Source organism: Pyrus communis, chromosome 4 (assembly GCF_041283825.1).
Source record: "Pyrus communis isolate YQ-2024b chromosome 4, ASM4128382v1, whole genome shotgun sequence".
NCBI classification, from domain to species: domain Eukaryota; kingdom Viridiplantae; phylum Streptophyta; class Magnoliopsida; order Rosales; family Rosaceae; genus Pyrus; species Pyrus communis.
In genome coordinates this window covers 5,798,662-5,823,233 of record NC_142568.1, presented here as the reverse complement: position 1 = coordinate 5,823,233, position 24,572 = coordinate 5,798,662, and the positions used below count along the sequence as shown (strand labels likewise).

The 24,572-nt window shown below is 35.9% G+C and overlaps 3 protein-coding genes across 6 annotated transcripts; all 3 read right to left on the bottom strand.

Annotated features, from left to right (window-relative positions):
- Nucleotides 1-4,706: 4,706 nt before the first annotated feature.
- On the bottom strand, nt 4,707-6,883 carry AT-HSFB2B (winged-helix DNA-binding transcription factor family protein). Of its 3 annotated transcripts, none has more exons than XM_068462024.2 (3): nt 6,524-6,883; nt 5,958-6,262; nt 4,707-5,831 (listed from the first exon to the last, which is right to left on the bottom strand). In XM_068462024.2, exons 2-3 carry the CDS (start codon nt 6,225-6,227, stop codon nt 5,100-5,102), a joined length of 1,002 nt encoding a protein of 333 aa, XP_068318125.2. In that variant the 5' UTR covers nt 6,228-6,262; nt 6,524-6,883; the 3' UTR covers nt 4,707-5,099. The 3 variants fall into 3 exon arrangements, with proteins under 3 accessions (XP_068318125.2, XP_068318124.2, XP_068318126.2); XM_068462023.2 differs by having other exon boundaries at nt 5,958-6,272; nt 6,524-6,814; XM_068462025.2 differs by having other exon boundaries at nt 5,958-6,255; nt 6,524-6,742.
- A 4,918-nt stretch (nt 6,884-11,801) lies between these two features.
- LOC137722435 (bifunctional UDP-glucose 4-epimerase and UDP-xylose 4-epimerase 1) lies at nt 11,802-15,160 on the bottom strand. Its single transcript, XM_068461439.2, has 9 exons — nt 14,603-15,160; nt 14,105-14,154; nt 13,890-14,025; nt 13,355-13,456; nt 13,019-13,246; nt 12,689-12,770; nt 12,456-12,538; nt 12,270-12,361; nt 11,802-12,104 (listed from the first exon to the last, which is right to left on the bottom strand). The coding sequence occupies exons 1-9, from the start codon at nt 14,795-14,797 to the stop codon at nt 12,020-12,022; spliced, it is 1,053 nt and encodes a 350-aa protein (XP_068317540.2). The 5' UTR covers nt 14,798-15,160; the 3' UTR covers nt 11,802-12,019.
- A 988-nt stretch (nt 15,161-16,148) lies between these two features.
- Nucleotides 16,149-19,467, bottom strand: LOC137722434 (transcription factor MYB3R-3-like). Of its 2 annotated transcripts, none has more exons than XM_088692409.1 (8): nt 19,312-19,467; nt 18,858-19,056; nt 18,601-18,652; nt 18,395-18,452; nt 18,011-18,105; nt 17,787-17,890; nt 17,438-17,566; nt 16,149-17,084 (listed from the first exon to the last, which is right to left on the bottom strand). In XM_088692409.1, exons 2-8 carry the CDS (start codon nt 18,992-18,994, stop codon nt 16,271-16,273), a joined length of 1,389 nt encoding a protein of 462 aa, XP_088548535.1. In that variant the 5' UTR covers nt 18,995-19,056; nt 19,312-19,467; the 3' UTR covers nt 16,149-16,270. The 2 variants fall into 2 exon arrangements, with proteins under 2 accessions (XP_088548535.1, XP_068317538.2); XM_068461437.2 differs by having other exon boundaries at nt 18,858-19,018.
- Between the last annotated feature and the right edge of the window lie 5,105 nt (nt 19,468-24,572).

Sequence of the window (24,572 nt, the reverse complement as noted above, 5' to 3'; positions counted from 1 at the left end):
CCCATATATGTGACATAGGCTTAGCATGACAATGATTAGCATGAGGAAGCATGGCATGATGAGTAGACATGAGCATGGCGTGAGTATCCAACTTAATCACCATGGCGTGGCATGTTTGTAAATATATTCCTCATTCCCGTGCCTTGGCATGTATTTGGGCTTAAGTATAGGCTTTACATGACAATTGGACCTTGAGACTTGGTTAAATTAGTGTGACATTTTTGGGCCCCAACACATGTAAGTAAACATGTCATAATATAGATTTGACCCAAACTCATTAGGATGATGACTAAAAGGTGGGCTTTTATTACATGTAAATATTGCCTCAACTCATAGAGGATACATTATAGGTTCAATAACCTAGGAGTCCAAGTCAGTGCTAATTATAGTTGTAGGTTTACTTCTTTTTTCTCAACAGTAATTTCATGTTTTCAACAGTATACGATCTCCGGGTTTCATTTCTTCCAATGCAACATTACAAAACATAAACATATATGATGAAGAACAAGTCACACACTGAGTTATTGAGTATTGGATCATGGCCGACGGATCGGATCAAGAGAATTCTGTTGTGTTATTTTCAAAACTTGGGAGAATAAATTCTTCACTTTTGGTGCTGTTTTGTGAATCATGGATATCAACAGAGATACAAAGTTGCTGGGTCACGTGGCTACTACTAGATTACTGGTAGTGTTGCTATCTGCACTCTCTGCTGCTGCACCGTTCCTTGTACCTTAACTTTTAGTTAAGTTTTCGACACCTTTACGCAGATCTCTGATGCATCATGCATAACTGATCGAATCTTCCCCAAGATCTCACAGGGTCGATCACCGACGGATAGTTTCCACGGAAGATGTTATTGGTTTTGGTGTGGTAAGTCGTGGAGTTGACCACGATGAAAGACTTTATTACTAGAAGACAAGTGATAGTTCAAGTAGAAGGTTTTACGCCTTCAATCGGAAATGATAAGATGTACAAGATTAATCTGCTAGAAGCGCAATGGAAGTCTTGTCATTCTTCTTGTGGATGTTGCATCCGTTTAAGAAGACACTAGTTGAGTTGCCCAATATTGCGAAAATACTTGATAAGCTCCATGATGTTCAACTGTGACCTACTGATAGGATTTTTACCGCCTACAAAAGTAGGGATAAAAACACTTAAAAATACTTGCAAGAGTACAAGGTTATCGTAGTATAGCAGCTCAAGCAAAGTCGTTTTTCCACTAGGATTGAATGAATAATTTGTATTTAAACTAATCCTTGGCTAATTATTTAGAACAAAATTTTGAAAAGGTTGATTTTGGAATTTAAAATAATAAAAACGATTTTAAATAAAAATAATTAAATAATTGACAAAGTAAAGAAAGCAAAAGACAAAGGCTTTGGAAAACAATTTAGACATTAGGGTTTTGCCGTCACCATTAACAATCCTATGCAATTTTACCAATTACTTATGAATTTCTACATACATGTTTTGAAGGTTAGGTTTTCCTAATGCATATTTTCCTCGTGATGTTCAAGCGAAAACATATATTTAACATGTAACCCGTCTGTGATGATCAGATCAAATATAAACATGCAAGACTCATTAAGTTTTGTGAAAACTTTTTGAAAAACCATGCAACCCCTAAGAGCGTGATGTTTGGCTTAAGTGAACTTACAATTACTAATCACAAGAAGCCCCTCCTCAATTTCAGGGTGATGTTCCAACAGAAATTGCATCAAATTACTTGTCTAAAAACCCTAATGGTCACAAATCACTAAGACAATTAAATAGTTTAATCGCAGTGATTAATAATTCAAAGCAAGTATGCCTCAATTAATAAAACCACATATTCATGCTAAGGCTCGTGGTTTCGCCCTATCAAAAGAAAATTAGCTACAAACAACTATAAAAACTAAAGAAAATATATTAACTAGAAAATGATTGAAAACACCTTGTAGGTAAAAGGATTCTCCAAAATAAGGTGTAACCGAATGGCTAAATAGCCTTATTTATACTACTCCAAATTAAAACCCTCATAGAAAAGGTTTTCTAAAAACTAGGAAATAAAATAATAAAAAGATAACTAGAAATTACATTCCTGTTATGACTAGGAAATTTGCCCATGAAAGAGATAGCCACGTTTTTAGACCTTCAGGGCTCCAAAATAAGCCCAAAACGACTCGAATTAAAGATTAGGGCCTCCTATTTAAGTTCCAAGACAAGCCCAATTCCAAAATCCATTATCTTTCAGCTCAAAAGTCACAAATAAGCTTTGCAGTCCAATATGCCAGCACTGAACGCTAGGCATAAATTAATTCGCCACAATCAGATGTTTTGGGATAAAATTATGAAATTTTGACACAGCCTTCTTGACAGATTCACGAACCCACTTCAATTGGAATCACTCAAAAATTCTACTGTTTGATTACTTTTTGCTCAAAACAAGTTCGCGTGTTCTATATTAGCAAAACATCAAAATCTCACCAAAATAATAATCAAAATATACCAAGAATAGGTAATAGCATATAGTATAAAATCAACTCATCACTTACCATCAAGCCCTTCTTGAACACCGAATTACGCAGTCGTTGTATCTTGTGGTTTTGGAAGCCCTTCTTGTTTTGGATCCAAAGATGCCAGACAAATTACGCACAAGTTGTCGACGATCACACTATATTTACGTGCTTTTATCTAGTGGAATCAGCAGGGGCCTTATTGGTGGTTCTGCAATATTAACAACGTAAATGATTTTTTGGCGCAACAACTAGTTGGTGTAGAGTTTTTGAGGTGCCATTTAGTGATGAGAATTGGTCGAATTCCGAGCTAAAGGCCTCGACCGTTTGGTCGGCTGGATAGGATTGATTTTAAGAATAAGATTGGATAGGCATGAACTTGTAAGATAAACTTGTAGTCCATATATAAGAATATGTTAGATAATCCTTCATTTTGGGGATTCATAACCCATCATATTTAGTCTTGTTTATCTCATATTTTGACACAACAAGGGACGAGACTCAAATTCATTTTATTTTGTCACAACCTATCCCAACCAGTCCACCAAACATAATTATTACTTGGTCATTGGGTTGTGGTTGTTCATCCTTCTCTGTTGAGGCATCGAACCACTCCGGAATTCGAGCCTAATTATATATATTTCATAAAAAGATAATGCTAGGTAGATAATGAAGAAAAATAACCATTTTCTACATGAAGTATGAAAACGTGGAGGGTCATGGTTTTCGAAGTCCATATATATGGCCTTGCCGTATCAAAGTCCATTTCTAATAATTTATTCGTGTTTTTATTCTTTGAATTTCGTTTTTATTAGAACAATCGTGCTCGATTGAGTCACAGACGACTTGATGGCTACCTTGTCCGTTCTTCCTCGGCATCTTATTCTCTCTATCGCCAAACGGCTAACTTTCATTGAAGATTTGATTGCTTTTGGCCCAGTTCGTAAAGCCCCACTGACCAATTCCTACACACTAAAAACTCGATCCCTCGATTTTTCCACCAGAAATTCACTCCCAAGAACCCCAATTTTTTTCCCCAAATGACCACAAATAATTTTGGAGAAATTTGGAAAAACAACTAAAAAAATGAACCCCATAAGAAATTATAGTCACCATTTTAAGTTTATGATAATTATAACCAAAATTTGATATGAAAGTAGTAATATACCCCTAATGAGTGAAAAGTTATGAACTTCCTCCCTGTTTTTTACTGTGAACAGCCAATATCTCTTTGCACTAGCTCGCCCCTTTCCGAAAAGCTAGTTATTGGCAAAATCAATGAACGCTTTAAATGCTGATAATTGGAGTTGGATCTCAACTGATGAGTTGTTGTTAACTCTATCCTTATTGCCTAGGGAACGAGAATGAGCCTATACATTTCAGAGCCCATTCAGTAAACTTTTTGAACCTTAAAACCACCCAGTCCACCTAAACGCTAGACCCTAGTCCACCGCTCAACTAGTGCCTAGCGTTTTTAAAAACCTTGACAGCAGCTTCTGCCTTCAAGACCTCATCCCCATTGCTAGAGGTGCTCATGCAACTTATTAAAAATAAAAAGAGGTAACCAATAAAGCAAATGGCACATCAATTCCAAGATTAAAAGGAAATAGATGGGCAGGGTACTCAGCGGACACAATAAACAATACCGCACTACACTTGTAATACAAAGAAAATAAATAAAAGGAGGGGACATCCAAGGACTTCAAACAATAAAATTTGATGGATTAAAAATGTATTAGTACTTTCATATTAGCTTTAGTTATAATTATCATAAACTTCAAACGACGATTATAATTTTATATAAGCTCGAAATTTTGGTTAATTTTAATAAATAGAATAACTAATGAAAATGATTTGAAAACTTTGAGTTTTAATTAAAATGACAAAAAAATGTTATAAGCGAATAGTATCATAAATAACTTTTTTAAATAAAAATGTCTTTTTCGTTAAAAATGAACAGTACTGAAAATGTTTCGTTAAAACCTTCTTTTTAAATTTCCACAATGCAAATGACGACATTTTCATTTCAGGAAAAAAAATAAACAATATTAAAATTGAATTACAGGAGGCATTTCAAATGAACGTATAAAAGCTCAGATTTCTTATACGTTGAAGGAGTCAATTCCTTCCTCCCCCTTATCCACATGCTCTATGCATTTTTGTTTGGTAAATGTCTTTGACTACAAATTGCAAGCAAAGCAATTCAAATGACGCAAATCTTCAACTTCTTTTTTTCTTCATTTTCCTCAAACGCTTCTTAAATTTTCCTTCATCTTTTTCAATTCATTTCATAAAACGGTAGTAAATTGTAAAAAGAGTACAGAAAGTAAAAAAATAATGTACGGAGCACCACCTATAAAAACCCCAGCATTTGGGACCGTCTTCTTTCCGTCCTCTGGGGCGCTTCATATGTCATCACGCGATCTCATTCCCGCCCATACGACACCGTCCCGGGTTTCGGTTCTTATCTTTTCCATCCACGTGGCGCCATCCCAGTTATTATCTCGCACGTGCGCACATTCCTCCCCGTGCGTTGCTGTCCACGCTTCCATTATCGGCTTCCATAAACAACAATCGCCTACGTCATCTGATCATTTTCAATCACTTTCCGAGCTCCAGCCACGTGGCGTCACAATCGCGCTTCAAGCTCCCATCCGACGGCTCTTGCTTCGCCCCCTCGGAGCCTTCCCGAAGCTGTTCCTCTTCGTCTTCGTCTCTCCTCACGCGCTTCACCCCGATCGAAACCCCGAACAACCTTGGCCTCATCTCCTCCTCTTCTTCCTCCTCCTCCTCTTCCGCCCCGGAAGCCTCCGCGTTCGCTCCGTCGCAACCGGCGTCTTCTGCAGCAGGCTCAGCCTCTTTCACCGGCGACAGCTCTAAAGTCCTACCGTCATCCACTACTCCTCCTCCTCCTCCGCCACCGCTCTCTAACTGACCAGACGCGTAGTTCGTCATCAACGCCAATATGTTATTACATAACCCGCGGAGCTGAGTCAACTCGTGACTCAGATGCATGTTCTCTTTCCTCAGCCGCTCGTTTTCTTCTAGAACGTCCGACGTGGAGGTGGAGCTCCTGATTCGGCTCGCCAACATTGCCGGACCCGCCACCGGAGACGAATTGGACGAGATCACTTGCTCGTCGCCGGAGTTAGACGGAGACACCCGGGGAGCCAACACGGATATCGCCGCCATCGCTGGCGGAACAACCGTAGCTGCCGCCGACACCGATGGAGAGATTTTCCGGCGCTGAATCTCCCGGAGAAGTCCTTTCTCGCCTTTCTTGAAGAAATCGTTTGCGAACTCCCATCGATCCGGCACGACTTTCCGGAATCCCTACAAAATCCAATCGCAAAATAGATTAGGAAACCGTAAATCTGAAGTGACTCAATCCTGTTCGGTTGCCGAGAAAAGAATCCCTGTTTGGCTGGGAGAAAAAGAGGGAAAGTGAGGGAGGCTTACGTAAGTGTTGAGCTGGCGAACGAAACTGGAGAAATTGTTGTGTTTGAAGTACTTGGGAAGCAAATCTCTGGCGAATTCGGCAGGTCGCCAGACGATGAACGCCGATCCATCCTCGCTCCACGATATTAAATCATCGACGGATGGATCGTCAACCAGCTGATACGTTTTGGTCAAAAACGGCGTCGGAAGCGATCTCTGCGAATCTCCTCCGCCGCCACCGCTTCCAGCAGGCGCCGAGTCGCCGTTCTGCTCGGCCGGCAACGAGGACATGGTTTTTTTCGCCTTTGGCTTCTCAGATCTGGGCTCTAATAGCAACTGATATATCAAAAATCCGTTCAATAAACAAATAAATAAATAAATAAATAAACGTTATTTTATTTAATTAAAATTATTTAACGCTCCGTTTGGTTACCGAGAAACCGCGGAGGATTAGAAAACAAAAATTTCTGGAGATACGAAATTTTACTTCCTATTATTTTTTGTGTAATTAGATTTCTAGGTATTGGAAATGGAAAATTCAATAAATAAAAAAAAAGGAATTAAATCAAGGAGCCGGCGTGTATTACCTTCAAAGCGTGGATTTAAAGGTTTGGGGATGAACAGAGAGTAGGGATTTTCCCACCAACCGAACAGAAAAGTTAGATTGGACACGAAAGCCAACTCGATCGATCTTGTTGCAGCAGGCAGTACGGGAAGCAGCAGCTCAGAGGGAGAGGGAGAGGGAGAGGGAGGAGAGGGCGAGAGGGAGAGGATTTCGCTTTTGTTGTTTCTAGAAGGTTCCGCAGGAGGAGTAAATGGTAGGAGGAAGAAGGGAAAAGGGTGTATTCGTGGGTTCGAGAAGGAAAGGGAAAGAAAATAATAAACAATAACTTTTTTTATTGTTTTATGGGAAAAAGAACTGTGGGGCCCACGGAGAAGAGAGAGAAAGGGAGGGAAAGTGATTTGGAGCGGATTGGAAGGAAGGAGCGAGAAGAAGTAGGGAGGCTGTGAGAGGGTGTGAGTGGTAGGTTCTTCTTCTAACGTCTTTTCCAGAAGCTTCTCCCATTCCTTCGTTTTTCTTTTTCTTTTTCTTTTCTTATTATTATTATTATTATTTTTATTTATTTTCTTTTTTTCCAAATACAGAGATGTCTCATACGTGTCGGTAACCCTAATCGTCTGCTCTGGACAAGAATTCTTTGAGGGATTTGGATCCTCGTGAACACGGATTGTTGATAAAAAATCGTATAAAATATTATTATTTTGTATAAAAAGTATAAAAAAGAAAAAAATTATGACTCACTATTTTTTATCAACGGTTCGTGTTCTTTGATCTTTAGGATCCTTATGGAGAGAATCTGATGAGAATCCAAATCCTTCTTTTGAGTCCAAAAAACATGATTATTGGCCAAGAATGAAGAGGAATAAGCATTGTTTATTTTCTTTTATTTTATTTTCAAAATTATCCGAAGCCCAAATAATAATTTGTTTTTCATTTTTCCACAAGATGTCTTAAATTCGAATTACCTATCAAATATTTCTGGACTAATTTGTTTATCTGATGCTTTTTTATGGCCCGTGAATTACATCAAGCTGTTTGCTATGTAATTTTAATTGAGACGCCACTTCTGAAGTACAAATTTATTAAGATCACATTTGCCTCATTTAATGCGCATCTGAGCGTAGAATTACTTTCCACGTGTAGTTCAAAAGCATTATCGTCTGCCCTCCTGCTTGGATTCTCTTCACATCCCTTTATATTTGTACGGTCACGGTTAATTTACGTTAACATTTTATATTCTTATTATTTTTTGTCTTATTATCTTTATTAAAAAATTAATATAAAATATTTACGTGGCTTAACCATGATCGTATAAAATAAAAAGAAATGAAAGACAATCTACCTCCTTTTCCGTATGGGCTCTCTTAGTTCACATGTTATAATCTTTACCGTGTGCTATTGTTTGCTTGCCCCAACGTGCTTGTCGCTTTTAAAAAGTTTCTCTTTCATTAAGTGAAAGAGAGAAAAAAAGAATCTCGTAAAAAATCAAGTATATTGATATTATCTTATTTGCATTTAATTATCACTTAAAATTAAACTATGAAGATAATATATTTTAAATAATAATATGCTGAAAGAGAGGAGTTGAAAAGACAAATATAAAAAATATGAGAAAGAATGAGAGGGATTTGAAAAGGTTGAAAGAGAAAATATAGATTTCAAAAGATAGGTTTATATCAAATTTTTTTTTGCTAAGTTTGTAATTATGGAATTGTGGTGCTTTTTATCACTATTCTAAAAATTCCCGTCTAACGTCTTCTAAGTCTCGTCTAGGCTAGACGGTTGGCCACTATCCCAATTAATGCTTAGATTTTGAAAATTAAAAAATGGCTCCTAGACCGCCTAGGCACCCGCCTAGTCTGTCCAGACCCGCCTAGGCACCCACCTAGGTTGTGACTCATTTAGACAGAAAATAGATAACTTTCATTTTGCATTTTATTTTTTACAATAAATTATTAGGGACTTGTTGTGTACTTAAATGAACACACATAATATGTTTGTTTCCCATGTTTTCATTATGTTCCAATATTTCATCATTATATTTTGTAGTTTATGATGATATATATTGTAAGTATAAAAAGACACTTATATACACGAAATATAATAGATTTACTTAAATCTACCTAGGCCCCAACATGCTGCCTAACTAACGCCTAACGTATTTTAAAACTTTGCTTTTTTATGACGTGTGACCTCACGTTCTTATTTTAAATATTTCCATATAATTTTCTTCAACACAATTGGATTAGAAACTTTCGTTTTACAAATACAAATCTATCCGATATACATTCTTAATCATTATAAGAAGTGTAAGACATTCTTACGTTGTTTGTTTGACTTCTTCTTCTTCTTTCTTTTTTTTTTTTTTTTTTTTAAATTTACACAGTGCCTCTCCAAAGCTTTGTTGCAAGGACAAGGATCATCTCTAGATTCTCTTTGTAAGGATTCGGGGATCAATCAATTGTATCTGTTCATCATATATTTTGTGATTAGTTTTCGTTAGATACTATTTATATTCAATTTTAAATTTTAAATTTTAAATAATTTCTAACTGCACGATGTACGATGAACGGACACGATTCGATCATCTGAATCCCTACAAAGAGAATTCGGAAAAGATCCTTAACAGTGAACAATGACTTTGTGGACAAATATTATAGGTGGAAAGGATGCACTTGATATAAGTATGTAGTTATATATATATAATATAAAAATAAAGAGCCAATTCAAAATAGAGAGATGTAGAAGTTGTCATTGGACTCGATGATTTGACATGGTATCAAGTAAGACCAAAGCACCACGTTCTCTCCTTCGTGAGAGTTCTTCTTTCCTTCGTGAAAGTTCTTCTCACCGCCTGCATGTGAGTGCATCTCCAGCTTCTGTTCTTCTCCTCACTGCCATTCATCCTGGCTATGATTAGGGTTGGTGGTAGCCCCTTGCTCCTCTTGTTTTCCTTTTCTTTCCTTTTGTCCATGCTGGTTTTTTAGCACTTTGGCAGTTGTTGAAGCCTTCTTTTTAGCCACTTTAAGGGCTCGATTTGGCTTGCTTTCTGGCAACTGGTTCGAGTCTGAAGATGCAAGCTGTTTGGTTTTTTTTTTTTTTTTTTTTTTTTTTTTTTTGTTCTGTTTTATGTTGGGCTTGGTTTTGTTGTCTACTTTTGTTGTTGTGTTTGCGTTGTATGCGAGCCTATCTCTTGTAATTATGTGTTGTTGGTAATAAAACTTACAGTCCAATATCCAAAAAAAAAAAAAAAAAAAAAAACACCTAAAATCGTTTTTTATGTGTTTTATTAGGTGAGCATTTGAAAACACAATAATTATAAGAGACTAACTACCAAACATAGATGCCCAAATAAATTAAAAATGTCTATAAATAAGAAGATAAAAATTATTGTTTGTTTAGTGAAATATGTTCACGTAGTATAATTAATCTATTCATAATAATACACACATGAATATGTTATTAGTACTATATTCTAAATCATAAAATTGTCATCCACCTGTGATATAACAGGTGGACTAATTGTATTACATGATTGCAGGATGACAATTCTTCCTAACGCATCAAATATCATAAACAAGGATTGGAAATATATAAAGTATGAGGCCTATACTCTAAGGTCCCGTTTGGTGGGCAGGATAAGATGATTGATTTCCAATTAAATTGGACTTGTAGCCCAGTCTATGTTTGGTGAGAAAAATTTAATACCGAATGGATTGACTACAAATCTGAAATAAAAAAACTATGATGGATTATGTGGTCCAACCACACACATAAATTATGTAACCTATCGCTGTCAGTTCAATCCTATCCCTAAAATAAAACCCAATCCTATCTAAGTATTGCTTGGAATAGCAGAGGACGCAAGAGATCGGATCCTTAATCCTAATACATCATAATCCTAATTAATCATACTTGTTTGTGAAGAATAGACAGACAGTGTAACACGTAGCCACCTCTAAATTCATCCTTGTTTCTTAAATTATATTTTTAATTTCTTTTTATGATGTTTTCTGGGTCCCTACAACATCTAATTCACTTTCAATCTCCACTTAAATTATATTAGCCACTGATTAAGAGGCCAGAGGTCCCTCTGATTAAACATGGAATTATTCTGCAACTTTTTGTTTTATATTTTCTTCATATTAAAACGGCATTCAAACTATTTAGTACTACGGTTTAGTAATATTTTTCTTCACTTATAAGTGAAATATCTTAGGTTTGATTTTCGCCAAAGACGAATTTAAACTATATTATTATGACTTGTCCATTGTGAAGCTAGCCCACTCCCACACTCCTTTATGTGGATAATATCATTTGTTCAAAATAAAAATAAAAATAAAAAGAAAAAGGCATTCAACTATTGCGACTGAGACCAAAAACTCAAAAGTCACTATTGCGTGAGCAAAACACATCTACTTTTAGGGTGAATTGCCAATTTAGTCCCTAAATGATAACTTGAGTGAAAATTAAGTCCTTAAACTTTCTTTTTTGTTTTAGAAAAATTAGTTATTGAATTATAAAAATCTGCCAATTACATTCATAATATTAGATTCGAAACTATTTTATTCAATTTTTCGTCAATTTAAGTTACGTTATTTGCATGTGATACACATACACATTGGAGGGTAGATAGGGTAATTTTATTATAAAGAAATAATGTATGAAGTTAACTTTAGAGGGTAAATTAAAAGTTAAATTCGCAACTTATATGAAATGTTAAGAACTTATAGATAAGAAAATGACAATATTACTCTCTAAAATGTGTTAAGTGAGTTGACAAAAAATTTGATAAAATAACTTTGAATATAACAGTAGGAATGAAATTATTAATTTTTAATAAATTTAAGAACTTATTTACTGAAAAATAATTTAAGGACCGAATTTTCATTTGATGATAGTTTAGAAACTAAATTAGAACTTTACTTTTATGATGAATATGTTCTTCAATCGTATCGTATGTCAACCTCGCTCCACAATACTAACCTCCATTTGTCTACGCTAGTGATTTTCCGGAATGATGACTCGAAAAGAATCATAAATACATTTTTTTAATTAAAATAATAGAATTTTTGACGTATCGTAATCCTGCAACACAAAATACTGTCTTCAATCTATGACAAAAACATAAAGGTCGCCAGTCTAACGTTCAATAATTGTTCAAACTTTACCAAACCCGTACGTTTCTCCAATTCCCCTAGGACATTTTGACCCATCACAATCCTACCATTTAAACTTTTTCTTTTTCTTTTACCAAAAAAAAAAAAAAAACTTTTTCTTTTTCGATGCTTATAATATCTATATTTTGCCAAAGGAATTTATTCCCACTACCTTTTTTTTTCTCTCTAATAAAAAGAAAAACAAGGAAGAACACATTGATTTAGAAACATATGTTGATGTTTCCCAACTACACTTCTTTTAGGCAGTGTGGAAATTATTCATATCAAGCGCAGGATCTTCTTCCGTCCAATTTCGGACTGAACTTCGGTGTGCTGCCGCGCGTATATACATGCCAACGCCTTCAATACTTCGACTTGTAACCGTGAGGATTGTTTACTGCCCACTTCCATTGGTCCCTGCACATCTCCTCTATTCCGTATTTTGCCCTGAAACCGACATCAGATTAGCGGAGAGAATTATACAGTTCCACGATGATAGATAGTCAACCTAGTTCAACATGAGTTATATGTATACAAATGGGATGCATCGTACAGGCAACAAAAAATCGTGACGAATACATGTGAAAAACGAATAGATTGAAATGTACATACTTCCACCCGAGTTCCCTTTCAGCTTTCTCTGTTGACGCATAAACAGCAGTAGCATCTCCTGGCCTCCTCGGACATAGTTTGATAGGAATTTTCTGGTACACACAATCGAGAAGTACTTCAGTATCGCATATTTAATGTGTGCACGAGAGCGAGAAGGGATAGATTTTGAAGGAGACGAACAATCACCTTGCCAGAAGCTTTCTCGAAACCAGCAACCATTTCAAGCACCGATGTACCTTGTCCAGTTCCGAGATTGTAGGCAGCACAACCTAAGACATGAAATTATCTTTAAAACACCCCAATTCCAAATAAACTTATACGATAGATTGATTTAGAAACTTGGGATGCTGATGAAAAACTACCAGCAGGGGACAGCAAGTATATTTCGTATAAATAAATGTTGAAATTAGATCAATCACCTATATTCTCTGTTGTAAAAAGCTTCTGAAGGGCAGCAATATGACCATCTGCTAAGTCCATAACATGGATGTAGTCTCGGATCTGTTAAAAAATGAAAAGTAAAATGAAACTGGTAATTAGGATTTACCTGATTACATATGGTGAACAAGAAATTTGTGTATCAGCGGCATGATTAAAGACGATGCTATGAGTGGAACATATGCAGACCAAGCTAACTCGATTAAACAGAGGACTCGTAGTAGATGGAGGTCAATAAACAACTAAGTGAATTCTTACCACTCCTGCCCAATTGTCTTAAAGAAAGGAAAATCTTAATGGATTTTACATACCGCAGTACCATCCTTGGTGGGATAATCATGACCAAAGACATTAAGCTCAGGCAATCTTCCAACAGCTACTTGCTGTATGTACGGCATGAGGTTGTTTGGGATGCCTTTGGGATCTTCACCAATTTTCCCACTCTCATGAGCCCCGACAGGATTGAAGTACCTCAGCAGAATAATTTGCCAATCTGGGTCTGCATTATGCATATCTCGAGCAATTTCTTCAAGGAAAAGCTAGTAAGAGTAAATTTGATGTTAGAGAAGACAGGCTGCATCCCTTTTATGCCAGTTTTAACTCGAAACGAGAATGCAACAATTGCGGGAGAAAGACATGGTGTATACCTTGGTACGGCCATATGGATTCAAAGCTACAAGGTTGAAATCCTCAACACATGGAATTTTTTCAGGTTGTCCATACACAGTTGCAGATGATGAAAAAACCATCTACACTCAGAAAACATCATATTCATTCGGTTAGCAAACACCATGCGCTTCTTTACTCTAAATGGCAAAGCCAATAATTCAAAACCGCAGTGCTCTTCTGTTCGTAATATATTTTGTGCTTGCTTCTATTTAGTTTTATAGGGCACTAGAGACCGCGAAAAAACAGTCGCCAATTTAAATTACAGCTCACCGATGCTTAAGTGCGTAATTTAAAGATACTGATAGTTATTTCATCATCTAGCTCAACTGTAAGATACTGAGGGTCTACCTATCTATCTAGCACTCACATGCAGACATAACGAGCATTTAAAACACGAATCCAAGTTCCATTGGTTTCTTGTGGTTGGTTATACACTGATCCTAACATACGGGAAACAAAATATCGCAACCTAATTTGAGGCTCCACTGCAGAACTGAGAAAACAGAAGCAAACCTTTTTACAATTGTATTTCGCCATGACCGCGTAAAGATTAATAGTTCCAACCAAATTGTTATCATAATAACGGTGCGGGTGTGCAACGCTTTCTCCTACAGCTTTTAGGCCAGCAAAGTGGATTACAGCATCAAACCTGTCACGTTATCCAGCAGAAATGTCAATACCTAAACATTATAATGACATACTTAGATGCTAATAAAAAAATTACTGACTTAGTTTGAGAAAACAGCTTCTCCAAATCGTCCTTATTTCTGAGATCGCCCTGCACACAGATATTACCAATTTGATTAGCGAGAATAACACCAAAGAAACCAAGAAATCAGTTTGACAGGCTTTCTCAGGAACCAAACAGGGCAAAAGTTCACTGAAAATTGATAGAAAAGCTGATTTTTCTCTAGCTCTGTCATTTTAATATCTAAAGTGATCAGTCATAATCCAACCGAACCTAAACAGTTGACTAAATCAGAAAAAGAGAGTTAACAAGCCAAAATTTTCCTTCTCCAGTCCTGATTTCCCTAATTTTCTTGGGAACCAAACGGAGCGATGTAAAGCTAAAGCAGCTAGTCTACTAAGCATAAAAGAGATCTCGTCATCCAACCGACACTAACACACTAACAAGAACAGAACAGCAAAAAAGTTCAAAATTATTTTCCGTTTCATTTCCCTAATTTTCTCGGCAACCAAACAGAGTAATCCAAAGCTAGAATTACCAGCTGAAAGTGGAGTTTCTGAGAGAGCTTGTGGCCGACCAAGTCCCTGACGCGATCAACAGCTTCGGCAACGGAGTTATCGAGATTATCAATGACGGAAACCCTAAACCCCGCCTCGAGCAGCTGAACCACCGTGTGGCTCCCTATAAACCCCGCGCCGCCGGTCACCAGAATCGTCTGCTCCATAGACCCCATGCTGCTTCTGCTTTCTGCGGCTCAGAGAAAGAAAGCAGAGAGAAAGAGAGTTGAAAAATGGAAACGGATTGAGAGCGAATCAAGGAGGTTGTTTGGGAACCCGGATAAGAAAGTGAAGTGCGTATCGAATTGGATTGCTGAGTGCAGAATTTGAATTATTTATAATAAAAAATGGAATTCGGCTGTTTGAGGATTAGGATAAATCCGGATAAGCATCAAATAATTGAAATCGCGGATTTCGATGATTTGCAGAAAAACCCAAATGGGGAAGTTCTTCAGCAGTAGAAGGAAGTTTGTTTCTTCGTTTCCTTTGGCGCGATTTTCCCTTTTCTGTTAGGGCCGGTCACTGGACGTTGCACGCGCAGTGGAGAGCGTGGCCTACACGGTCTCTTTCTATTGGGGTGTAGGGAGACTGAGCGACCGGATTGCGGTGGACGCGTCGGACTGCGTCATCTCCTGCGGGTCCCTAGTTGACGTGCAGTGCGGTAATTTTCTTTTTGTTGAGGTTTTTGTTTTTTATTTTCTTTTTTTGTTTTATTTTTTGTTTTGAAAGCGATATTTTTTTGTAGAGATTGTAACGAATAACTTGACTTGTCGAATACGATACCGGTATCTTAATCCTTTCGAATTGGATGATGATAATCCTAAATGATTAAATATTTTCGAATTGGATGAGGATAATTTTAAATAATTAGATAATATTTAATTTTTTTGAATTGGATGACGATAATCCTAAATGATTAAATATTTTCGAAGTGTATGAGGATAATTCTAAATAATTAAAACTGAACTAAGAGCGTTTTATTATAATAATAAATATTTTGTAATCTTAATTTATCTTGCATATATATATATATATACATACTATATAAAAAAAATTAAATATTTATTTAATTATGTATGTCTAATTTTATTAATTGATCTCAATTAATTCTTCGTTACTACTCAGAAGATAAGTAATGGGTGGGGATGACAACATAGTAGTTGTCCAACGAGATACTGCACATCCTGAAATATTGTCTTGGGCGATCACATATTGCACCGCTTGTTTAGTTTTTACTATTTTAGAAATTCTATTTATGTTTTGCTAGTTTTAATGAACCCATTTCATATCATGGTTCAAATGTCATAAGTCGGAGTTTTTTCATTATTAGGACCACAATGAGTTGGATTCATTAATTTTCATTTTTGACATGATTTAATCGTGATCGTTTAAATAGAGGAAGGCTGGACAGAAGAGAAATTTGAAGGAGGGGACTCCACCTTGTGATCTAATGAAAGATTTGCAAGAGCCTATTAATTTGCAAAAATGCTAGAGCTTCAATGTGATGAGAGTTAATAAGATCCAAGATAAGGTGAAAGAAAAGGATTCCTTCATTTTGGGCAATGGAAATTGCAGATAACCTGGTAAAAGGTCTGCAATGACTACACTTTGACCAATTCCCATTACATACGAGTAGAATAAAAAACAGGTTATGCACCAAAACCGACATCTGGAGACGCATATGCAGAGAGTGCATGGCCACATTGATCACTACCCGAATCCTTTTCTGCATCGAATTCGCGTTCTAGGCGCCGTCCTAGAGATTTAACAGCCGCTGAATTTTGAGGCCTATGACGGAAAGAAAATGAACCAAACTTCCCGTTTGCAAAGTCGCTGCTGTTGGTACCTCCTCCGTCACTAGTACTACTCAACGTGGAGCATGCCTTTGAGCTGTCGACATCAGGGAAGTTATTAGGATCAGTCCTTCTGGAGCTTTTCTTTCTTATGATGGAAGGAGTGTTTTTGAAACTCAATGCTAAGTTCTTCAATCTAGACCCCGGACTGCCACTGCTAACAGAGGTGTTCTGCGCAAGGCTTCGGGGAGTCGAATAGCAAGGTGGCCTAGTGGGAGGAATGCAGTTCGATTTGGTACTAGTGGATGCGTCCATGAAAGCAAATGGAGTGGCAATTTGTGGATTTATTAAATTGCTTGCTCGTCCCTCCGTAGACCTGCGCTTCTGCACTTTGACAGATTTCCATTCTGAACGAATGTCGTGACTGTAAGAAAATCCAAGAGTCAACTCAGTAGAACAAGCATTGTCACTAATCTCCGTTTCCGTTAGATGATTGAGTGAGACCACACAGTCAGAAATCTGTCCATTTTCTTCAACCTCGAGACGATCTGTTCTTGCCTCACCACTTAAGACATCAGATTGCATATCCACTTCACAGCCATTAGGTGAGTATGAATCGAATTTCCTCTTCAACGTGCAATTCCAGAAATTTTTAATTGCATTGTCGGTCCTGCCAATTTCAATGGATATGAGATGCATTCAACAGAAGGAACCAATATCTATAAATAAACATTGTATAGCGTATTTTCCCGAGCTTTGTTTCAGCAGCAAAAAAGTACACATGCATTTCAGAAATCTGAATTTGAACAATTAGTGAAGTAGAAGACGCAAATCTAGTTTGTCGTATAATAATCGCTATCAAAAAGATGAGCAATCCAGACTTTCCCCCATTTACATCATACACCATAACTGACAGGCGAAAAACTACAGATATATTCATGTTCCAAACCAGCCATAGTTTAACTAAATATATATAAGAAATCCAAAACAAAACTTCAATTCTATCAACTATCAATTGCATACCTCCCGGGTAGAAATCTTGCTATTTCTGCCCACTTGTTACCGTACAACTGATGGTAGTAAGCAATAATCTGCTCCTCTTCTTTTGTCCATGCATCTCTCTTAATTGCCGGGCATAAGTGATTGTGCCACCTGAAAATAGTTATTATCTTCATTATTCTGTAAACTAGTAAGTGCAAAGCTGAAAGGTTAAAGTACAATTTTTATTTTATTTTTAAAACAAACGATATTATCTACACTAAAAGGGAAGGGGTTACAGTATAATTGAAAGCTAACAATTACAGAAGACAGAGAATGTCAACCATTTGATGCCAACAGTTTGACACACCGAGTAAAAATCATGGTCATGTACCTTTCTCGGCATTGTTTGCCTATTCGACCTGGTAGGAACTCAGCTGTAACAGACCATCTTTTGGCACCATGTTTTTCGACTTGCTTGATAATGCAATCATCTTCCTGAAATCCAAAGACAAAGAAAAATAAGAAAAGGGAAAGGACCAGTCACATATCAGTTTAGCCTGCAGCAAAACATTGTTCTGCATTGATAAAAAAACATGCAAGAATAACTTTTTGCACCTCCTTTGTCCAGGCTCCCTTGACGACTTCTGGATTTAAAACCTTTTTCCAGCGTTGCAGGCACTGAATATCTGTGCGCCCGGGGAGACCTGCAGCTGCAGAAATAAGAAAATAATCTTCATGAACAAACGAAGAACCTGCCTCTATAATTAACCATCAAATGGAAAGTGATGTTTAAATTCTAACAATGCAAGGTACACAAAACAAGTCTAGAATCCATCACCACCAATGCTCCGAAGCCTATATCAGTACGAATCCCATGCCTAAGCTCTCAAAACATTCATGTGCAGACATAAAGTTATACTAGTTACCACATTTGTTATCAACTCGCACGAAACTAAAAGCTGATTTTCGAAAGCAAACAGGAGAAATTGGCATGCCCACCTATTTTCTTCCAACTGCTTCTGTTGAACTTTGTGACTAACTCTCCTAGAAGATTATCCTGTCAACCAAAGTTCAACTGATTAATAAAGAGATAAGCTTTTGAGAAGCTGAGAATTCTAGCAGAAGATACATAAAGAAAACCTGCACTGAGACTAAACCACCATACAATTACTATCAATTAGCAAACTAAGATATCTATCACTGACCTCTTCCGCTGTCCAGCTTTTCACTGACCGTCTTGTTGGACCCGTGGTTCTCCTAATACAACAAATTGAGCAATGTCAAACCACAGACCGAAAAATTTGAGTACCGGAGAAAAAAAGAACTCAATTGCGATAATGCGTAGCCAAGTAATGGACCCTAATTTTCCCGTATTTTTCAATGATGAATCATGTTCTATCTATCATACATATTCCCCCTTCAAATAAAAACGTTAGTTGAAATGAAATGTGAAACCATATACCAGTGAATCAAGCTTGGCTTCGGAAAAGGGGAATCTGAACAGTATTCAGCTTCATATAATGCTTGAAAAAGGAAACCCATTTTCTCGTGTGAACCGACACCGGCATCCTCTGGATGCTCCCTATTGATTTTCGTCATAATCTCCCGAAAAAATCAATTTTCCTGGGAAAACTCAGCATAGTGCAAGCAGAAAGCAAGCACTAAATCAGGTAAAGTGGGAATTTTGAATATGCGATACAATTCAACAATCTGTTTGGTTCCTGAGAAAACCAAATAACTGAAGGAAAATCGAAAGCACCAAATTGATTTCATAATGTCCACAAATTCAGTACTAACAGTGGGTATGAAATCTACCACATTTCTCGTAATTTTCCCGCATTTTCTCACCAACCAAACAGAGCACCGATTCAATTACACGAATTGTAAAAACAACAGAAACAAGAAAGATCACTGACCTCGTCTGAGTAAGCGTCGGTGGGAATGCAGCGCAGGAATTTGGCGGGAAAGCCGAGAGCTTTGGATTCTGAGTGAGCGACTCAGTGAGTCGGTGGAACGGAGTCGGTTGTTCTCACTCAGTGGGAGAAGAAGTAAGAAGTGAGATTTTGAGTGACAGAGACTGTGTGAGTGCGTTGGTTTGTATTTATTTAAGCGGTTTTGGAGAAGAAGAAGCTTACGTTGGAAGCTTTAAGAAGCAAAGGATCAATCGAGCGGTGAGCGTTTTGTGTTTGAAATTGTAGCGTTTTGAGCAAGTTAGATTGCGTTGGAAGTTTTGAGATGGGCTTTAGGCGCTTGATTTGGATATGGGTCGTTGTACAGTTATGGGCTATATATGGGTTTTGTAGAGAAAAAGAAAACGATGTGCAAAATCACAGTTTTCTTGTTAAATTTTGCTTTATTGGAGGGAGTTATGTTTATTATCGTGTAAGGGATGTCAACTCTAACCGTTACACTCGATAACCATAGATAACTGTTCGAATGGATTAAATTTGGGATATGAAAATTCGGGTATATTTTGGGTATAGGGAAAAACCATAAATATTATTCGGTTATGACTTTTGATATAGTTATAGGGGTCCCCAATCCATATCCGTACCTAAACCTAAACCGAATATTATATAATATTAAAGTATTATATAATATGTGTGTGTGTGTGTGTGTGTAAATGTATATTCATTATTCACCGAATCTTACTTTGAGAATACAAAAATTGCATTGTGTGAGTTGCATTTTGTGGCAAAGTTCAAAAGTTTTGATATGAATCAAAATCTATGAGAATTCAATGGTACGTATGGGAGATATCAAAGATCAACCAATATTATAAGGGATCTTTAACGAAAAGGGCTTGGACTAACTTTTTTTTTAATGAAAAACCACCCTAAACTATTATTTAATAAAAAGGGCTTAAATTTTAATCATAAGGACACAAAACTTTTATCTCAGGCCCTACAAAAACTAAAACACACGGGCTCAACAAAAAGCCCAAACTGCATAACAATTAATATTCCAAAATTACCCCTAACGGAGTCTAACCCAGGCCCGTCAGCCAAAGTTGCAGTTACTAAAATTCATCATCCGTCCAAAGCCATTAATGTTCACCAACCCCTCACACTGTACAAAAAAATCGAAACATCCATTCCTCGAAACCTCAAGATCTCAAAGCATTTTCAAGTTCGATTCAAGTTTTCAAACAATAATCTACACATCAAATCTGGGATTTCTCAACCCAAAAACTCCATTTGAAGACCAAAAACTGAAAACATTCGAAATGTATATTTTCAGAGTCGAAATCAGACAAACACAGGCACGAACCTATAAATTCTGATATTCTTGATGATTTATTACTTTAATTCACTAAATATGCACATTTGCATGTTTGAGATTCTAAAAAATGAATTAGGTTTTTAGTTCAAAGTATTCTGATTTGCATCCAGACGAAAACACACAAAAAAAATTGGAAAATAAAAGCAACAGAGAAAAAACAGAGATACGTACCATAAAATTTCTGATATTCTCGGTGATTTCACAGTAACATGTAAGTTTGCATGCTTCGGATTCATTGAATGAGCAATGTTTATGCAAAATGGTATATTTTTACTTCACTTTGATAGCAGTTCGTTTTCTTATAACCTTTAAATAGTATTTTCTTTCTCTCATATGTTGGTTGCTTTGCTTAAATAACTTAAATATAATCAACATTCTATTCTGGTGGTGTTTTAGTTTAATAAACAGTGTATACGAAATAATTCACAATTTTAAGTTTAATAAATAGTGTTTACGAAATAGTTTACAATTTGCTTCATTTGTAAATAGAATTGAAATGTATGGAAATAGTAAAACCTTGGATGCATTCACGAACTAGTATAAACATATATTACGCTATTACACAAACTAGTGTGATTCTCTGTTAATAATTTATACATTCAACAAACAGTATAGTTTGATAAATAGTGTAGTTTTTTTTGTTTCTATCTAATAAACAGTATGGATCCAGAATAATGTGGTGTTTTAGTTCATTTTCTTAAATAGCATGCCCTATTTTGATGTAAATCCATCAATACTTCAGTATTTTTAGTTAAGTTTCGTAAGTGCTTTGAGTTATTTTGATTGATAAATAGTGTGGCCATGTTGTTGTGCATCCAAAATCATTGTGGTTTTCTAGTTGTGATCTATTCAGATATAAATCAATAAATAGTTCAGTTTTCTAGTAAAAAAAAGTGTGGTTTTCTAGTTCAGTTTGATAAATATTTCACTTATATAAATAGTTCAGGTTGCTTTGGTAAAAAAGTGTGGTTTTCTAGTTCAGTTTGATAAATAGTTCAGGTTGCTTTGGTAAAAAAAAATGTGGTTTTCTAGTTCGTTTTGATAAATAGTTTAGTTTGCTTTGGTAAAAATGTGTGGTTTTCTAGTTCAATTTGATAAATAGTTTAGTTTGCTTTGGTAAAAAAGTGTGGTTTTTTAGTTTACTTTGATAAATAGTGTGGTCTATACAAATATAGATAATTAAATAGTTTACTTTTTTTTAGTTCAGTATCACAAAGTACTTTAGTGTAGTTTTGTTCTAATTTAAGAAACAACATAGTTTTATTTTTGTTCTATTTGATGAACAGTGTAACCTATTTTGATGTGAATTCAGAATTAGTGTGTTTTCATAGTTCACTTTCATAATAAAAAAAATTGTGGCAGATTTTGATATAGGTACAAAAATAGTTGTAATAATTAAACTATGTTTATTCTTATAGATGGACGGAGCCAAGAAACCAAAAATGAAGACTTTCTCTAAAAAGAGTCCAAATAAGAAAAAGAATAAAAGACCTTCAACATCTTATGTGCAGTACAGATGCAATGTTTTTGGGTTTGCAAATTCAATGCAATTGTACAAGCCAATGCTTCAACAACGCCATGATGTCTGCAATCATTTGGGCAAGACACTATTTTGGAGTCTGATCAAGTTCTACATAGATGATGAAATCGTTGCAACGGAGAGAAAAAAGAAGTTTAATATGGATCTGATCAAGATTATACAATGCTATGACTCCAAACAACAAAAGTTCAAATTCGGAGATCATGAGCCAAGAGGAATAACAAGTTAAGATGTTGCTCAAATATTTGGTTTGAACAACCAAGGAGTTGAACTACCAAACACAGATAAATCCACAAAAAACATGAAGGACAACTTTGTCAAAACATATTTTGCGAACCAAAAAATAGTGAAAAAAAAAGACATTCTTGAAGCGTACCAAAAATCAATCCAAGATGAAACTCCTGAAAGGGCAAAAGCTACTGCTTCAATCATATGTGTGCATCTCCTACAATCCCTTTTATTTGCAACCTCCGGAACATACATCACGTGGAGCTTCATAACAATTTGTGGGGCATTAGACCAAATCAGCAAATACAACTGGGCAAAAGGAGTGAGAGACTACTTATTCAAGATGATTAACCAATCAAAGAAAAAGAGGAAAAATGGAAAAGAATCAGCAACAACAAGCTGATGTACTGCCCTTATTTTGGTAAGAAATAAGAACTACATTTTAAAAACATGAATTCTGTCTTATAAAATACACAAGAAAGTAATTCAAAGTTCTTATTTCATGTAGTATTGGATTTGTCTTCACACCAATCTGGTGGAGACAATAAGTGGACGATAAAACATGGTTCCTGCCATTAGAAGATGAGACATAACCAAAATCCACAAAGCAATCAGAGATATTCCAGTTGAACAAATTGAGTAAGGACCAATAATAAAAGTATTTCAATAAACAATATATTTTTGCACTTTACAGTTCCATAACATAATGATCTTAACAATTTAAAGTTTCAAAAGTAGTCGCTTCATAATCATACAGAAATAGTTCAAATTTGAAGTTCAATAATAATTCAACTTTGCATTTGTACCAACAATGAAACCTGCATAATCTCTAATACAACAAATCCAACAATAGTGTCATTTATCTAAAACAGAAATAGTGTCAAATCTAGCAATAGTTTCTAAATTTCTTGAAGAATTCATGTTTGCAATCTAAAAGAAAAGTGTATTTTAATAAATAGTGATATATCGATAATGTAATAATACAAAATCCAGAAAATAATTTCATACTACAAATATTGATAGTTTACAATTTCATAAATAGTGCCATAATAATGAACTAGGAATAGTTTAGATTTCAGGTTGTATATATAGTTTCACTTACCATTTCTATAAACAGTAACATATATTATTCTATTACATGAACTAGTGTGATTCTTTTTTAATAATTTGTACATTCAGTAAGTAGTTTGTGTTTTTTAAAGTTTAATAAACAGTGTTTACGAAAAACAATGACATTATTATGTAATTTAACAACTATTTAATGTGTGATTGTGCATATTGGTGGTGGTATTCCTTATGCTCAACCAAATGAGCCGATTCCTACTGCTATACCTTCTGAAGAACCAACATAGGAGCAGTCCAACATAAACCATGAAGAAGATAATGCCATTCATTCTCCTGAACAAAGAAACAAGTCTTCCAAGAAAAAAGAAAAGAAGACAACAAGAAGGAAAAGGAAGAGAACTGAAGTTGAAGCTCAACAAGATCATAGTATCACCATCAATGAAGCTCAATTACAGTTTGATCAACTGTACACAGAAGAATTGATGAAATTTGATGCAATTTATCAAAAGGACATCATAAGGACATCATAAAGATTGATACCACATTAAGTGTGGAAGGTTTTGAAGAGTTTAAAAGATGTGTGAGCATGGATCAAAAGAGGTATCTAGTCCTCAGTCACATGATGATATATGCACTCGACAACCTACACACAGATTCAATTGTAACGAATCAAACAATGAGAGCACTCAACAGAAACATTGAAAAGCTTCTACAAGAACGACATGAGGACAAACAGAAGATTAGTTCAATGAAATTTGAAATCAGAAAGTTGCAATTAAAGAACTCAGTAGCTTTTATGAAAGTAAATAAACTTCTAGATGAAATTGGAAGTTTGAAGAAGAAGCTACTAGAAAAGCAACCAATAGTACCAGATCTAAATGCTTCAACAGAGGAAGATCAAAATTTCAAGGATGCAGAAAAGGGGGAACCACCTAAAGAAGATCCAAATAATGATGATCGAGTTAAAGAGCATACACATGATAAGGATACTGCTACTGAGGATCCAGTTCAAGAGAATGTAATTGAAAATGATGTGGCTATGGAGGATCAGAACAAAGGCAT

Bases quoted from the DNA above. Each gene is read 5' to 3' on its own strand.
- LOC137722434 (XM_088692409.1), bottom strand. From the start codon at position 18,994: ATGACGAAAATCAATAGGGAGCATCCAGAGGATGCCGGTGTCGGTTCA. The intron at 18,106-18,394 runs GTGGGCATGCCA...TTATTTCTGCAG, and splicing joins AAGCAGTTGGAAGAAAATAG to CTGCAGGTCTCCCCGGGCGC. The intron at 17,891-18,010 runs GTGCAAAAAGTT...TTTGGATTTCAG, and splicing joins AGGGAGCCTGGACAAAGGAG to GAAGATGATTGCATTATCAA.
- LOC137722435 (XM_068461439.2), bottom strand. From the start codon at position 14,797: ATGGGGTCTATGGAGCAGACGATTCTGGTGACCGGCGGCGCGGGGTTT. The intron at 13,457-13,889 runs GTTTGCTTCTGT...TTCTGAGTGTAG, and splicing joins CGAAATACAATTGTAAAAAG to ATGGTTTTTTCATCATCTGC. The intron at 12,771-13,018 runs GTATGTAAAATC...ATTTTTTAACAG, and splicing joins CCACCAAGGATGGTACTGCG to ATCCGAGACTACATCCATGT.
- AT-HSFB2B (XM_068462024.2), bottom strand. From the start codon at position 6,227: ATGTCCTCGTTGCCGGCCGAGCAGAACGGCGACTCGGCGCCTGCTGGA. The intron at 5,832-5,957 runs GTAAGCCTCCCT...TGGATTTTGTAG, and splicing joins TTCGCCAGCTCAACACTTAC to GGATTCCGGAAAGTCGTGCC.